The 17582-nt window shown below is 42.2% G+C and overlaps 1 protein-coding gene across 4 annotated transcripts in view; it reads right to left on the bottom strand.

The window, feature by feature from the left end:
* Window positions 1-17582, bottom strand: part of SEMA5B (semaphorin 5B) — a 269546-nt gene that overhangs the window by 66759 nt on the left and 185205 nt on the right. For all 4 annotated transcript variants that reach the window (XM_039554919.1, XM_039554921.1, XM_039554922.1 and 1 more), the window contains exons 6-9: window positions 13551-13613; window positions 4314-4412; window positions 3365-3578; window positions 508-793 (exon numbers count right to left, since the gene is read on the bottom strand). In XM_039554919.1, coding sequence (XP_039410853.1) covers window positions 508-793; window positions 3365-3578; window positions 4314-4412; window positions 13551-13613 — 662 coding nt within the window. The remainder of the gene's footprint in view (window positions 1-507; window positions 794-3364; window positions 3579-4313; window positions 4413-13550; window positions 13614-17582) is intronic.

Below are 17582 nucleotides of genomic sequence, written 5' to 3'. Positions count from 1 at the left end.
GTAGATGTTGATTTCAATCTAGTCTGTTGTGATCCCATCTTCCTCATTCTTCTCTTTCCAGCCCTTCTCTCCCAAGCGTGAGCACCTGTCCATCTCATGGGCCAGCTCCAGTGTTCACACAATTGTGTCAGATTGGCCAGGCAATTAGCCTGGCTGGAAATTAATGTGTTTCTTTTGGGTCATTTTTAGATCATCTCTCCAAACTATACAAGTTGCACTGTCCCTACAAAAAGTCTGAAGTCTGTCACTGCCCAGGTTTGTATCAAATTAAGTTGCCCTAAAACTGAACAGTCAGCTTTTACAGACTCCAGCAATCTGTGAACCATGGATTAAAAACACTGTCCTAGAGGCTATGTTGTCATGATGGATAACACAGACCTATCTATTCTTTCACATTAACCAAACGATCTCTCTAAAATGATTGCTCAGACTGCTTAAGAAATCAATACATTGTCAGTCTCAGACTGCTGGGGGTAGAGGAAGGGCAGTAAAGCCAGTGCAACTTACACATTGGTAGTGAAGACACCATAGATCAGATCTTGCTCGGGAAGGTAGAAGGTGCTTTGCAATTCATTGTAATAGAAAGGGATTTCTCCAGCACGGGAGCAGTTCAGTCTGGCCTTCATGAAAGTTGTCCATGTGTCCTCCAGCAAAAATCTCCCTCCAATATCATTTTTGCAAACCCTTGCCACACGAGAATACACTGTTTTCCCACAGTCATGTTCCACCGCGTTCTCACGGAAGAAGAAGTAGGTGAACAAGCCGATGTCATAGGCAGCAATAAAGTTAGGCTCTGAAAAACAAACATTTGAAGAGATTTATATAGGTTAGAAATCAATCCATGCTCACTGACTCGCTCAGTGCATTGCGCTGCCAGCTCCATTTATGCAGCCTGTCAAAGCTGGGACCATAGGGAGTTTGGAGTCAGCAGAGGACATAAAAACAGTAGATGGGAATAATGATATATGAGGATATAGCTCTAGTACCTTTTTTCAGATCTTGGAAAGGCCCCATTTTTCCCCCACTTCATTGGCAAAGCTGCTACTGATTTCAGTGAAAGCAGAGTTCAACACTTTGCATATGCAGGACTTTCTCTGTACCTATACTCATTTTACAAGATAAAGCCTTCCCACTGGGCTGCTTCACCTATTCACTTCTGAAGTGGACCTTATGATGTGTTAAATATGCTGCGTGCATCCGCCCGATTCCCCACACAGCTGCGCTGAAACATTCAAGCTACTCTCCCAGCACTGTCACATCTGGCTTTTATCATGAAACCTTTCCAGTTTCTAGGCACAAAAGATTATCTTATGTCCATAAAACAAAACCATGCCAGAGACTGACACTAGTGAAACATGCTCTCCTTAATGCTTTTTCTCCTAGAATTTTTGTTATTATTTTCACAAGAGTTGAAATGAACCTGAAATTTAGTAGGTTTAGCAGTAAATATTTTAACTGGGTATATAACAAAGCTTTAAAGTGTGTAGTCTTTTATCCTAGAAGTTTCTTTGGTAAAGATTGGCCAATGAATAATATTTGACCAAACAAACAAACAAACAAAAACCCTTCCCCAAACCTGTTGGTTTTATAGGGTGTTTTAAAATGTTCATTTCTGAGTAGTGCTCAAAGGAAGAAGAAAAAAGAGAAGTACAGAATTCCTTTAAAGCTGCAGCCCAGGAGGGAAAGAAGAACAGAGAAAGGCAGGCCACTGATGCTGCAAGCCGAGTTTGGGAGGCAGATGATGGTACGGAGGGAAGGACATTGCAAATCATCTCCTGTCAAACTTTCTCCTTCAAACTAACCATGAACCTTAAAGGGACCATTGTGATCCCCAGTCTGACCTTCTGTCTAACACAAATCAGAGAATTTCACCCTGTAATTCCACCATCAGATCCTCTAACTAACAGGTGAGTTAGACCCCATCTTTCGAAGGCGATCTGATCTTACTGGACAATGTCACATGGCTTTACAGCCATCACTTTCCTCAATGACTTGTTCAAATGACTGAAGACTGACCCAGCTGCCACCTGCACTTCTTTTCCCATTTGGTATTATCTGGTTTCAGCTTCCAATCACAGGTTCTTGTCATGACTTGTCTGCTGGATTAAAGAACTTTATCCTTTCCAAAATCTTCTCTTGATGTAAGTACTTCCATATCGTGAACAAAACACCTTTTATCTCTTTTTCAGACAGATAAATAAATCGAGCTCCTTAAGTCTCTCACTGTGAGGCAGGCTTTCCAAGTTTCAAATCACTGCATGGCTTTTCTCTGAATCACCTTCAGGTTTTCTGTTTCTTGTTGAAAAGTGTCCAGAACAGGATGAAATTACTCCGATGTCACCAATGCTGCACAAAGTTATAAATCCAAGAGTCACATTAGTTTTTCCAGTCACATATGAGAACTTCAGTTACTGATTGTCTTCCTTAAACTCCCCTGTTCCAATGTGGCTTCCTTCTGAATCTTGCATTCATGCACAAACAAGAGGAACATATTTCCAATGAGTGTATATGGGCTATGATGCTTAGTCCTAATTCTCAGTCCTTCTGGAAGACATCCTTTTCCTTAAACTCCAGGTCTCCATACTGACTTCAGTATGCCTGCAGAAGCCTAATTCAGTCTTACTAAGCTCCAGAGAGTGCACAGTCCCACTGCTCTTATCTTTAATTGAAATGTCCTGAAATCTAATAGAAAGATTTCAAATATCTGATCAATTTACCTGGGTAAAAGGAGATGGGGGGAATACTGGGGTATCCATCACTACAGTCTGCTCAGACAAGAAGTGCTTTGCCCCAGTCAGAAGGTGTGGACTCAGTGCAGGGATTACTGGTTGAAATTCTATAGCTTGCTTGATGCAGGGTATTATCATACTGGTGTAAGAGCTGCTTTTAATAACTATAAATCCACATCACCGTGGATTCACATGGAACATAATGTGCTGTGAAATTTCTCATTTTTGGCGTGATCTTGCACTGAAACCAGGCATCTTCAGCTGAGTCAGTGGAAGTAAAGAGTGCCTATCACTCTGCAGAACTGGGTCAACAATATGATGCTTTAAGTTGGTTTTGATCTTCAAATCTTTGACTGGTTTTCTTGTTAAAATGATGTATTTGGTCATCTCACAAGACAGAGACCCATATATATGTTAAGTAGCCTCTAAGACCCACTTTCTATATTCTAAATCAACTTCTCTGAAATACTTCCAGGCTCTTTTTAAATGTCTTCTAAGCTGCATTGATTATTGCTCCGGAAGCCTTTCCCCATCATAACTCTGGATCTCAATATGAAAAGAGAGAGAAAGATTTACAAGCCTGTCAAGCTGACTTTAATATATCTCTTGCTCAGATGTGACCCACATGACTTTACCATTGAGCCATTTGGAGTTGTATTGTGCTGTCCTAAGTGGGGGAACATTTCCAAGGCTGCGGTAAATAGCAGGATCCCGTCCAGAAAAATCAATCACAGTTGCAGCATAGAGTTCTCCTCGTGATGTAATCACAGCTGTCGAGTTATGCCGAGGGTCGTATGGGCACCGAGCCACTCCATTAATTCTGTCAATGATTTTGCTGAGATTTCCTACCTGTATTTAAAAGGAGAGAGAAGAAAATTTAAAGAGCATCTGACTTTCTTACTGGTATAGAGAATTTTGTTTGCCCATGAGGACCTACTAGCAAATCCCTGATTTTTAAAAATCAGGTAGCTATGAGAAGGTAATCTTAGTGATGACTGAAAATTGATCTTTACATCCATCGTTTGCCAATGTATGAAGTTGTGTCTGAGCCTCACTGATCCTACTGCTTTGTACAAAGGGTAATTCCCCAGCCAGTAAAGCCCAAACCCGCTTGGTGTAATCAGGTGCTCCTGGCGCAGGCACAGGTTTTCAATCTTCCGTAGACACCTCCTAAATACATACTGGCCTTAAAAAAACATACAAATAAACATTTCTCTGGGCCTACTCCTGCCTCCCTTGAATCCAAAGGGAGTTTTGCCATTTATTTTAAAGAAACTTTAAGGTATTCAGCTCAGTAGGTACTCACAGCTAAGCTTGTCTATATTCCCCATTTTCAGCGCCATACCCAAGATTTACACGAGCAGCACTTTGTCCAGACCCAACTCACCCATAACATGAACTTTTTGCTCCCCAACTGCAGATGCACTCATTGCCCCACAGTAGCCCAAAGAAGAAAACCAAAATAATTTCAGTCAGCTACATTTAGAACACATTTTGTACACCCATGATAGCCTGCCAAATGACTGGCCTTCCCCAGAGCATGCATCCAACCCTCTCCATCACTGTAACAGAGCTAAAACAGACCTGTCGACTGGAACACACAGGTGAAAAGGCATTGGTACCACAGGTAAAGACCTTCTTGCCATAAACAATCAGCACTCGAACATAGTTCTGGCACTCTTCCTATAGGGACACAAGACAGAGACAAAGGACATTTGAAAATTTTATTACATTTTAAAAATACCTGTATTGCAGCAGGAATGCACCTTCCTTGGCTCTAACTTGGGCTGAGGTTTGTTGCCTCAAGCAGTGCACAGCTGTAGGGAGCCAGCAGCCTAAGTGAACAAGCCAAATTTGCTGGTTATTTCTCTAACCATAGCCCTGCACAGTCCTGGGGTAGGATGTTATCCATCGGGTTGATTCTGTCATAGCTACAAGTGCCTCTTTCTGTGCTCTGCTTAGATTGGAGGAGAGATTCTCCCTCTTTCCATGATGATACTTCTGACCTATTTTCCCAGTAATGCTGCAGCTTTGAAAACATTACCCAGACACAAATTCCAGTGAAGGATAGCAGGTCTGTCTGCACTATAATTCAAACCAGTGCCAGCAGGAAAACAGCAGGAACTTCTCTTTAATAGACCAGGCTGGTCAGGAGAACCTCGTGCTTGAACAAGCTGTTACTTCCTGCCTCCCAGAGGATTGTGTGCTCAGGATTTTCCATGGTAGAAGGAGTTTCTCTTTCAGGCCAGGCCAGTGAGAAATAGCAGATTCCCGATCTCAGTTGCTTGACCATTTGCTGGTACCTATAAGCAATTCCCTCCACATGGCAGTCCCCAAAGGTGTGGGGATCCTGCTGTCCCATGCTGTGCTGGGGGGGCAGCACAAGGCTGCAGTTGCCTTTATTTCAGAAAATCGCCTTCTGTTGTTAGAGCAAGCCATGGTCTCTCTTTCTCCCCAGTGCCTCATATCCAGAGACCTGTGGAGTGCAGATCAGGCTAATTGAGCATCCCCTGGAGTTAAGCAGCGGAGGAGGAAGAGGCCACATAAGGCAGGAACTTTCTAACAATACACACAGGAAAAGGGAGGTGAGAGACTAGCGTGCAATTCCCAGAGGCAGTGCAAGAGGCTCCAGAACCACCTGCCCCAAGGATCACCCGAAGAGCCCCAATGAGCCATGTGCACCAGCCTGCCTGGCCTGGGCCACCTCAGAGGAGAGGATATGAGCAATGACTGGCACCCACTGGGCTCCAGGGGAAGAAAGTCTATTGTGTTATACCAGAAACAGAAAAGGAAACTTGTTAGAAAATAGCAACCTCATCTGGGTTACCCTGGCTGCTTTGCTTTCTTCCCTCCAATAGATCATCATTTGCCACTAAGTTGAGCCTTCAGCTGCAAACACCACTTCTCCCTCCTGTGAGCAGCAATCATTCTGCAAGCTCCCATCTCACAGCACTCCACGCTGTTGACCATTTCCCTGAAGACTTCATTTGCAAGACTCAGCAGTGTAAAAACACCCCCTATCATCTGGAAAGGAAGGGGCTTGCTTAGCTGGATTGCACACTACCTTATTTCATTTGCTGTACAGAAAGGATTCAACGTAGAAACCTGCCAGTGTTAGCAACAGATGGCAACTGCATGGGCATGATATGTGATCCTTGCTTCTGAATGGCACAGAGCCAGCCCAGGAGCACTTGCCCAGCCTGGAGAGAGGCTACAGAGTGCCACAGAGCAGGTGCTGCTAGTCTTGAGGGGCAGCAGGAATCAGATACCCAATTCTGATTCCTGCTGCCCAAAAACTGAGAGCTTAGATTCATAGCTGGGTCAACTCTTCATTTCAGAAGCAGATCAGTCATGGTGATGGTGTATCAGTCTATCAAACAGGACTTTGAAAAGCACTGTGCCACCTTCTGTGTGTTGAGAATAGTGGTCTCACTGCTTCCCTTAACAAGACAAAGGGCTTGCCAGCCTCTCTGCCCTCTCCTGCCATTGCTGCATGGTGCTGGGAGTTCTGTCAGCTCCTCCCTGCCTAGAGATGTCTGCATTTCATGACTGGGTAAGGTAATTCCTCTTTCTGTAGAGTACAGTTATTCAATCCCACATAATTTTAGGACCACTATATATTTGACTGCAAAGTACTAAAATTTCTCAAGCGAATGCTGTTAAAAAAAAGTATTAGGTCGTCTCCCAACAGAGTTTTGTTTTCAGAATATGATTGATTTGCCATCTAACCTAGAATGCCATTCTGTACTCAAATTTCACACAGTAAGAGAGTACCCATCTGCTCCCCCTCCACTGCCACCATTCTCTTTGTGCAAGGTCTGAGCACAGCTTCTGTCCTAAACCAGCTAAGACTAGTTATATTGTTGTATATTTTCCTGCTAATACAAAGTAATCCTAACTAAAGCCTTGTCCAGCCAAAATCTAAAATCCTAATTTGGAGAATTCCCTTTATTTGCACAGAACTGTATTACAGATTAACAAACATCAATTTCTGTAAAAATCTTCCCAGCTGAGAAGATAGCACACAAAAAGAATTTCTCTGGAAGGTCATTGCTGCAGTCTACTGGCAGTGATGGATCTGTTGCATACTTTTACTCCATTTTTACTGCTTAAAAACAATGCTGTTTGGTGTGGGCCATGTCCACCTGTAGTTGTTCCTGTGAATTAACTGAGCAGGCATTTCCCCCAGACCTGCCTCACTGATGATGGTAGCAGCACTCCATGTTCCAGGAGGAAGAGCAATGGTAATATGCTCATTTCAAGCACTGGTCTCAAAGCAATTTATACACTTAAAGCAATGTTCTGAAACAGATGTACATTGTCTGCCCTGCTCTCTCAGCTGGGTGAATCAAAACAATGCAGGTGCTAAACTCTCTGTGGTGACACACTGAGTTAGAGGACAGACACAAAGGTCTCACTACCAGACCACATCTCTCCAACCTGCCTGGCCCAAAGCGGAATACAGTGCTCATCTCATGTTTCTTATTGCTGTACCTGTCACATCTATCTGTGAAGCCTCCAACAAAAGCAAAGAAGAAACAAAACCACTTAAATGCTCCAGTTTGCAGGATTTTTCTCAAGACGGTGTCTGGGAGATTTAATTAGATCCTCTTTCTACCCCATTCTCAAAATAAACAGCAAGGAACAGCCTCCTCTCTGTGTTCTTTAAACCAGCCTGGATTTGCTTTGAAAAGTTATTCAATACAGTGCTCTCTGCAACAAGTCATAGCTGAGGCAACTGGTTAGTAAAATGATCTCACAAACCCCTACAGAAAATAGGAGCTATTTAATGTAGTTTCTTCCATGTGGCTGGAAAACTGCACACAGGAAGCAAAATTCAGAAGGGATTTAATATAAGCAGAAAATTTGGCAAGTTTGAACCCACCTCTGTCCAGACAAGACAATATTTGGATCCTGCTCTCACATTATGGAGCAGACAGTTAAATCTGTGTATGATCAGTCTGCAAATCTCATCACCAGAAGATATTACTGGGATCAAGAGATTAAGGTTTTAAATAAAGGGGGAAGACTGCATATTTATATGGTTAATAAGAATAACTCAGTTATGTTAGTTAGGATTATTATTAAATATATGGCAGAGCTGATAAAAACCTGTGCCTCACTGTCAGAGAATTAAGCATATTTCTGATTTTCCTATGAATTGCATGTTATGTACTTTGAGGTTCTTGCTCCTTCCTCAGAATTACCTGGTATTGGTCCCTTTATTGAGATAGGGCCATAAATTTAGAAGGTATCACTTTTCTCTAGTCTAATGATCCTTGTTTACCTAGGAAGGAAGAGGACATGACTTCTAATGCTCAACACTACAGGCCACAGGATCTCACAGTCAGAACAAACTGCACTGAAGCCCCTTCCTGCCACCAGTTTAAGCCTATTCTTGTTTGTTTTTTGGTCACATTTAGAGTTACTGTTCACCCACTGGCTGTGAATGCTGTGGACAGGACCAGGTCTCCTTTGAGCTCACAGAGATGTCAAGTTGCTTTGAGAGCACAATTCAAACCTGAGAAACAAGAGTGGTGTCCTGTTACTGCCTTCATTCATGTGGACAGATCAGCAAATGGAGGGGCTGACCTCCTGCAGCTTCCATTTGAGGTAAAATTTAAAAAGTCTCAGGTTTCTGCAAATAAGCCAGCTGTAGATGCCTCTTAGTTGTTTATTCTGTCATCTCTTAACACCATAGTTCTAAAATGTTATAAACCCTTAATCTCATTGTACAGATGCATTTTTCTTTGAAAGCATAGCTATATATAGACACTACTTTAATGGCTTTCTAGCTTAAATAAACTACCCAAGCCCTGTTGTCAGAGATCTCCTTTTTAATTATTTTTTTTACGCTAACACTATTTCATCACATACTGATATATTTTACAGTTATACCCTGTATGAGAAAAATAGCTGTTGCAGACAGTCTGACAGTCTGGAGTACAACCTGGAGTTCAGAGAATCAGCCAGCAGAACTCCAAGTTACCCCTTCGGTGACATTTTAGAGTACAGCAAACATTTAGTGCATCTGCTGCAGTTTATCCCAATTTATTAAAAAACAATCAAGACCTAACTTGTTCTTGAGCACTGCTATTGATACACTCTCAGATATCTGTATTTATTTTTTTGGACAAGCAATTCTGTTACTCAGTTTAAGCCAAGGCCCCAACCAAACTACCCTTCTCCTCTGAGTGCAACAGATAGCAAAGAGAATTGCTAATGATTTTTCCAGCCAAATGTTCTTTAATAGACTTCTAATCAAATTTATTTGGGGGCTGATTCTGCATTGACAGCTTAGCAGAAGTAATAGGAATGTAGGTTCAGGTCTCTAGGAGCAGGTACAAAGGGGATAAAAATAGTTGATGGCCTCCCAGTTATTTCTGTTTCCCTGGAGATTTTTATGGTGCCTCTCCTACCTGGATGCCTATTATTCTTAAGTGGTGTGGAGTTTCCCAGTTCCACCAGATAAGCAGATAAGCATCCTCTGTGTGGCACAGAGCCACTGGAAGGCCTGAAATAGCTGATTCGTCCATTAGCTCAGCAATTTCTATGCACCAATCCCATTCCACTGGAATTGTAGCCTTGGGCTAGGACTTCCCTGTAACCTTGTGCATCCACAGCAACATGACACCTTAAAAAAAAAGGTTAGAAGCTATACAGGCAATGCAGGGGGACAGCCCAGCTGGATGCCTATCAGATATTTCTCTCACTTCTGTCTTGCTCAGGAAGTGTTATTAGTGCATCATCTTCCTCCTGGCTACACAAAGCTCTTAGGGCAGAACATAAGAGCTGCCATTTTCACAAATGGTTTCTTTACATAGTTTAAAATGATGGTGTGCTGCTTTTGGAAAGTTAACAAATAATTCGGTGCTTAGACAAAAGAAAGACCAAAGTTCTAATGTTTAAAAAGCCACAATTTTCCATGTCAGACAAAATTCCTTAGATGTGGTGGATGGGGAATGTTATGCAGAGACAAACCAATTACAAACTAGGAGCTGAGCAACTCCTAATGAAATTAAATACATCTCTTACCCTTCTGCTCTATCCATCATTCATTTTATCATCACCTCTGGATGATTTCATTTGGAAGAAACAAAGAAAGGCAACATAACACTGACTTTGTTCTCTGCACTGTCTCTCCATAATGTGGATGTTTTCCAGGGGACAGTTTAAAGATATTGGTCATGCTACGCTCTATAAATGCTGCAAAAATAAGAATGATTACTTGTGGAAGCCAGCATGGCTCTCCAGAGACATGGGAAGCAAAGCATGTATGCTTCTTTGAGGAAACCACAAGTTTTAGTTGATAAAAATAACATCAATAAAAGAGACTTTTTTGAGGTGTTTGTTTTAACACTGCATGATTTATTGCAGAGAGTTAATTTTAAAATCCGGTTCAGGAACTTATACATTAAGTGATTAAAATCTGATAAATGACTGTGATGAAAAAAATCCTCGAAATGAAATCACTCACAAACATGCAGTTCTAGTGCAGCCGCAGCTGGGGTGGTACCAGCCCAGTATCAACATTTTTCTTAACAAACATTTACCCCAGAGATGGCAAAAGTAGCAACTATCAATGAGGCCAGTGCCTCACTGTGTATATATATAGTCATATGTGCCAGGATGGTCGGTGAGCTGGACCCAACAAATAAAATACATTTTTTAATGATATTATGCATCAAAGAAAGAGGAACAAAAGGGCTTTATGTATAAGCATGGAGATTACATCCCAAGAGTAGTAACTATGAAAAGGATTTAGTGGTCACAGTGGCCAGGCAATTCTGCATGATCTCCTGTGGCAGAGGAGCTTACAAAACCACCATGTATATGAACTGAGGAGGGTGAAAGACTGTTTTAATCACACTCAGGCATTGGAGAGATTGACAAGGGAATACAAGTGAAAAATTGGAGTGTGCAGAAAACAGACAAAAAGTATTCAAGGGCAGTAGAAAAATGACTTAGAGAAAGAGGCTTGTAGAACTCATCTTTTTACTTTATCAAAAAGCCTAAGTGCTGCATTGACAAGAGCACATAAGTGCCTCTGTAAACAATAAATATTAGTAACTAAAGGGCTCTTTAATCTACCAGACAAGGGCAAAATGAAACCCAGCCACTTAAAAACTGAAGCCAGATCCAAATCAAAATTAAAATACATGTTAACAGGAAAGGTGATCTGCCATTAGAACAAGCCAGCAAAGCACAGGCAGCACATTTGCTTCAGGGCTTCAGAGCAAAACTTTCCATCTTTTTTTAAAAAGTACAGCAGACAAGTTCAGGTACTGAGCTCCATTTAGGAATAAGCAGGTGAAATTTATGGCCAGAGGTGTCAGAAAAAATGGTACCTTCTAACCTTGTATCTGAGACCCAGATTTTTCATCTGCCTTTTCTCTAGACAATAGGTACTCAAATGTGAAGTAACTACTATACCATAATAATTACATTTCTGTGATATGCATTTTTGGCTTTTATTCTTGTTTTTTTTATTTTTCGTAGGGTACAGCTCTGTGCATTTTAGGAAGAGAGCTCCTAAGCAGCAGGAAGAATCTTATTTAGATACTCACCAGGCACAATAAAAAAGGCATTTTAATACATGAAGCAGTTTTGAAAGCTTCACCTAAACTACATACATTATTAAATGGGCAAGGAAACTGTGCCAGTCATATAACTTAGGCAAACTATACTGTGAATTAATGTAAGAGCCAAAGGTTCTCCTTATTTCTAGCCTCTATCACCACATATATAAGTGCTTGACAATCCATAACATATTTATCATCAAATCATCTGTGCTGGGTAGAAACCTGCCATTAGTCAAGTTTTGACAAAGCAGAGCTGAGGGAGACAGAGCTCTGCATCTTGTACCACCATTGCACAGCAGAATCAGGGATGTTCGCAATAGTGCTGCCCTCACCTGCTCCCTTTACCCAGCCAAGGGCAGAGATGCTGGGTCAGATCTGGACTTAGCTGGAGTAGGGCACTTCATTGCTGCCTAGACTGGTATTTTTGAGCTGGTGCTGAATCATTTCTCTGCAGTGTAACTAACAATGAATGTACAGGGGGACTCAGCTGTGGACACACGGGTTAGAGTAGATACAGACCTGGGAGATCAGTGTTTGCTTAGCTACTGCAGAATCCTTCTGCCTTTGTGCCTTCCTGTCTTCTTGTCAGACTCTTAGTCAACACCTTTGTTTGCCATAATTAGTATGACAAGAAGTGCCTAACAGTCAGTTTAATTACTGTTCCTCCAAACTTCACTCATGGTCACTGGACCCACCAAATGATTTCAAGCTCTGTTTCATAATCAGCATAAACTCAGCTGTTCAGAGCATTATCCTCATGAAATTTTTTTGCAAACCCTTTGCAGTGTGAGAAGGCAGCAGTGAAGATACTCAGACCATTGGTTACTTTTGGCGTAACAGTAACAAAGATAGATTGAAATTACCCTAGAATTTGTTCAGTCACATGCATGGCTTTATCCAGGGGTTGACAAAATAATTCCGGGTTACAAATTCAAATTCTTCATGAACAACAGGATACAACTTAAATCTTACGTACTTTACAAAGGAAGAAAAGAGGAAAAGCCTTTCTTTGCACATCTAAAGTGCAAATACCATAAATTCAAAAATTCCTCATGTCTTAGATTTTGGAGTTTTTCAATTTTGTCCTACTTATTATCATTGCTGGCCGTGTTTGGTGTTTGCCCATCCCAATCCATTTTGCCTCCATGTTGATTTCCTGCATAATGTAGTTTCTACATGAAACTCTAGCATATGTTCTAGGATACCCATACTCCTGTTCTCCACAGCTACATGAAGCAAATTGTTGCCTATCTGCTAGCTTTTGTGTGTGTGTGTGTATAAACAAGTTAATACAGTAACCACATAAAGTTTATTATATAAAATTATTGTCAATGGAAGATCAGATAATCCTGTGTTTAAAGCAGCAAACTGGAATGTGGCAGATTCTAGCATTTTGGGCCAGCCACACAATCACTCTCTGCTTGATTGTCCGTGTCTTAGCAAAAATTTTGCTTATCCTGTCTTATCCCTTGTCCAGCTCCTCTGGTTTGGACTGAGAGCTCTTTGCAGTGTTGTATTAAGCACAATAGCAACCAGAGGGTTCAGCTGAAGCCTGAAGATTTTTGAAGAGCACAAATATCACATTTGAAAATTAAAAACATTTCCTGCCTTTAGGTAGATGCCTTTGTTTTAGCTTCTCAGAAGAAGAGTGGAAAGGCCCTGTGGCTGAATCAGAAATGCCTGCAAACTCTGGACTTCTGGGACAGCACGTGCTAGTTCAAGTAATTCTTACTTCAAACTGCAGTTTAACAGAGTGCACCTGCCTCTGAAGCAGCTCTGTGACATTCAACCTGAAGAGACTGCAGTGTGCTAGCAGATTCAATCCACACCTTCCAGGGAATTACACAACTATGAACTCTAACTGCAAGCAAGCATTGAATCCCATGGGGCTGAATGCCAGTGGCTCATTGCTAAGGACCTGGGCTAAGCCAACCTTCCTGGCCTCACACCCCACTGCAGGATGCTACCCCTGGCTTGCCACCACTCTGCTCCCTGATGTGTTACAAATTGTGTCCTCTCCAGCAGTGAAATCACCTTTCAATTTCATGCAGAGCAAGTGTAATAACTTGGACAGGGGGCCTTTGAAGTGGCTTGCTTGGTGGTGCTTATACACATGTGGTAGGAGAGCTAAACTGCTGCAAATTTGCAAGCTCGAACTGGTGTCAGACATTCTCTGTGTGGATTTCACATGTTGCAAATATATTTACCCGTTACATCATTGTAGCAAAGCAAAACTTACCTCTGTTTTCCCTTTACTTTGACAGGACCTCCTGGTGTCCTCATCTGAACCCCATGCTGTTGCCTGAAAAACCAAAATGCACAAGTCACGCAGGAACGCCACCAACCACCATGTCTGAAGAGTCCCAAAACAAAAGCAAGTATCTCCAGCCAATTCACACAGCCCAATTTAAAAGCAGCATTGTGACAGTAAACATGTATCTAACTCCCACTGTGCTCACAGAGCACACAAATGATAAATAGATGAGAAGTCCAGAGGCAGTGGGATGCAGTGGCAACTGGGATGTTCACAGAGGACAGCCTTTAATTTACATGTAAATATAACTTCTGATCATCATTCAGCTGGAAGGTCCAAGACATAAGCCCCACACACCAAGTCATCACATTCTTTTTAAAGAGGACAGTGCTGTATAAACCCCCAGCTTTCATCACCAGAAAGAAAACTTCCCTACAGCAAAGTCCAACAGTTCTGCACAAATCTGTTGGTCTTCTTAAATTTATCCCCAAGATTATCACCTTTTAAATAACCCTGGAATGAATCAAGCTGGATCAAAACTGGGAGCTGACAGGTGAAACCCAGAGAGGTGGGAAGAGGGGAGAAAGGTTGATGGTGATTTGTGATGCCAGACAAGTGGGGTCAGGTCCTGAGGTAGAGTAAAACACATTAGGGCTGAGGGCACTATTGACTGGGGGCTGAGAGCATGTGTGGTCCCCAGTTGCCTCTGACTTCTTCAGAATGAACAGCCCCTTCCTTCACAAGAAAAGTCAAGACCAGAAAAGCTGCATTAGAGAGAACTTTTAGATTTAAAATATTTAGCAACATTCCAAACTATTCAGTGCCCTCCCCAGTTTTCCTCCCTTCAGCACTTTTTAAAAATAGTCCTAACAAATTCAACCAGGTGTTGTTAGCTGGAGGTGAAAATACATATAAATATCCATACTATACATAATACATCATTCTGAGTACCAGAAAAATAGCTCTGTTACATAGGAAAGGCCAGGCTCACAAAGTTCAGATAAAGATCCAAAGCTCCCCTAACAGAGCCAGGTTTTCTTTATTTTTATTTTCCTCAGTCCATTACCAACAAAGGAAATAGCTTCAAAGTTCGGTCCGGATCTGAACTCTTCTTGAACTTCTCACTGCAGCCAATATACTTTTTAAACCCTGGGCTGCCATGGAAATTGTCCCCTTGATACATGATAAATCCAGTTTTTTGCAGGAGAAAGTTGGGAAACCACTAAAAAGAGAGGATGAATTTTCCCACTCCCAGCTCAGGTCCATGAAGGCACTCATTCAGACCTACAAGAAATGCAACCAGCCAGGAAATGCATTTATATACAACATTTGGGGAAACAATATTTCTATCTCATTCCAAAAGGAAAAAAAAAAAGGCATCTCTCCATTAGCTGAGCATTCCATTCAGTTTGGCTTGAAATAAAGACTTTACGAGCACAGGCAAAGATCTGGTGAGAAGGGAAGAGCACAGGTCTTTCCCTGGAAGCCACTTGGGAAGTACCTCCCATATACTGCAGTCCAATCCATGGCGAAGGCCAAAAGCTTGTGCCTCAGAAGTGTTTTTGTGAGAGCTGGGATAAGTCCTTGCTGAAAAGCATCATTCAGTCATATCCTGAGAGCGAATGTCGCTGGGTGACAGAGCTCACACTGTAAGCCATCATAGGAGAACAAGGAATTTTGCCTGGTGGCTACCAGGGGCCCTTGACACCAGAAGAGCAACTGCACATCAGCATTTTGATCTGCAATCCCAGCTCTAGCCCATGCTCATTAAACTAGAGTGTCCTTGTACCTTCAATCAAGTTTCGACAATTTTAATTAAAAAAAAAAAAGAGAACGATATTCAGAAAAGAGATTGCTTACTGGAAGGCCCTTCTTCCCATTTCAAAACCAGAGACAGAGAACTTTCCATTGTACAGCCCAGTTCACCTTAACAGTGCTTGACAGGAGAAAATGAAAACAAAAATCGTTGGTTGCTTCAGCAATCGATGCTGCTTCTCTGCAAATACTCTGGGTCATCTGGGATTGCAGCAATGCAACACAGAAGAATTTGGCCTCCCAGGGGTCACCCAGCTCTTCCTGCCAGACACCTGCACCACAGAATTTCCAGGCATGTTGCAAATGTAGCTCTAGTCAGAGCACTGTTCTCCTCCAGCCATGTTCTGATGTGTCTAAATGTTTTCTTTTATTAGGCACATTGCCCTTCAGCCTTCTGAAGCACTACCTTGGTGAGTCTAGTGATAAAGAAGATCTTGGTGATGGCCCAAATTATAGCAACATGTTGTTTGTGACTGCACCATTAGTCAGGGTGCACTTCATTAGAGCTAAGAGGATAATTAAGCAATATGGCAATCCAGAATATGTTTTACAAGTCCCACACGTCTTTGTTAGGACAGGGAGGAGCTAGCTTGAGGGCTGAGTAACTCCAATGACCTCTGGTGACTCAAAGAAAATATTCATGACCCTGCAAAGCAGAACATCTTGACAATAATAAAAGTATAATTGCAAAGCCAAGCAGCTAGTGTGCACTTAAATATTTGTACTGCAAGGTCTGCTGACCTACAGCCTAGACAAGGCCTTGTGCTGGACTCCCAGGAGCCCACACACATCTGTGGCCATGGCCTGTGGCTTGGACCTGGCTAGGCTCAGACCTCTGAGCCTGGGGCTCTCACATGAGCTCTCCAGCATTGTTTGGTTCCTTTACTTGACTGATCAGCTGTCTTTTCAGGTCAAAATGTCCCACCCTTGTCACCTCTGTTGCCTTGGTCTCCTCTGTGCAAACTCTCTGTGTGATGCTGGTGCTCTGTATCCTCTCACTGGTGTATCCAAGCCCCTCCTCCAGAGATGAGCATATGTTCTTCCTCTGCCTTAGATCCATTTTGTCCCAGGATCAAATGAATGAACATTTGACAGAGCAACTTTCAGAAAGATGTCTCTCTCTGGAGTGCATCTGTGTGTACCCATGTATTTATCAGTGAGAAGGAGACCTATTTAATACTTGCATGACACCACAGCACTGTAGGAGATGCTTTGTACTTTTGCTTCCTTACCTGATCATAATACTTTTCAAAAGCCAGGTTCTTGAACAATGGCTTAGGTGCCTCCCCTCCCTTTCCTTGTCTCCCTTAATAAATCAAATTATTTTCTCTCTTTTTTTACTGCTTTAACTGCCTCTGCACACTTGGATGAGGTACAAACTGTATCCACCAGATGTTTTTGGTCACTCTGTTGGGATATCATCCTGAATTTATGATTAATTTTCTCAGTTGTCTGAGACATTTAAGTTTCTCAGCCCCAGAAAACACATCTGGCATTATTTTTATACCTCCTGCTACATATGTCAGTCAAAAGCAGTACACATCTCTGGACCCAAATGCAATAAAACAACTTTCATGGCGTCATGGAAGACAGTCTGGATGAAGACATGACAAACCTTGAAGCAGAGCTATATCCAAATACAGGACAATATGTACTTACCATGTGCTTAAGCAACCAAGCAAACAGCTTTTTTGGCTGTCAGGGTGTCAGCAATTCCTCCCATTACATCCTTATCAAGAGCACTCCAGCTTTTCATGCTACCTCCTTACACACTCTCAAGTATCTCTTCCCTCATGCATTTCCAGAAGAAAAGCAGTTTCTAACAGTGTTTCCAGCCACTTTGAGGACCTCCCCTATAACCACATGGCCCATTTGCAGAATGGGGTACGCAGATTTACGTGCCATATGAAGGGAACGGCTCAGGGCTGCAGCTGCTGTGCAAGATGAGCCACGCAAACCAGGGGCAGGACTGCCCAGCCACCTGTGCAGACAGACACCAGAGGACAAGCAACTTTGGCCCTGAACTGAAAATGCAAATAAATGTGCCTTCCTTCAGCCTATGTGCAAGGACAGATGGTCCTTCACATCTCTGTTTCTTGAGTTCTACACAGGCAGATTTTCTCAATTATTAAAAAAATAAAAATTGAATGTTTGTGTATTATTTCTGCATTTTTAGGAGTCCCATGAAGGAGACAATCACAG

This window comes from Corvus cornix, chromosome 7, assembly GCF_000738735.6.
Source record: "Corvus cornix cornix isolate S_Up_H32 chromosome 7, ASM73873v5, whole genome shotgun sequence".
NCBI classification, from domain to species: Eukaryota; Metazoa; Chordata; class Aves; order Passeriformes; family Corvidae; genus Corvus; species Corvus cornix.
The sequence above is the reverse complement of the archived record's forward strand: the minus strand, read 5'-3'. Positions and strand labels throughout refer to the sequence as shown.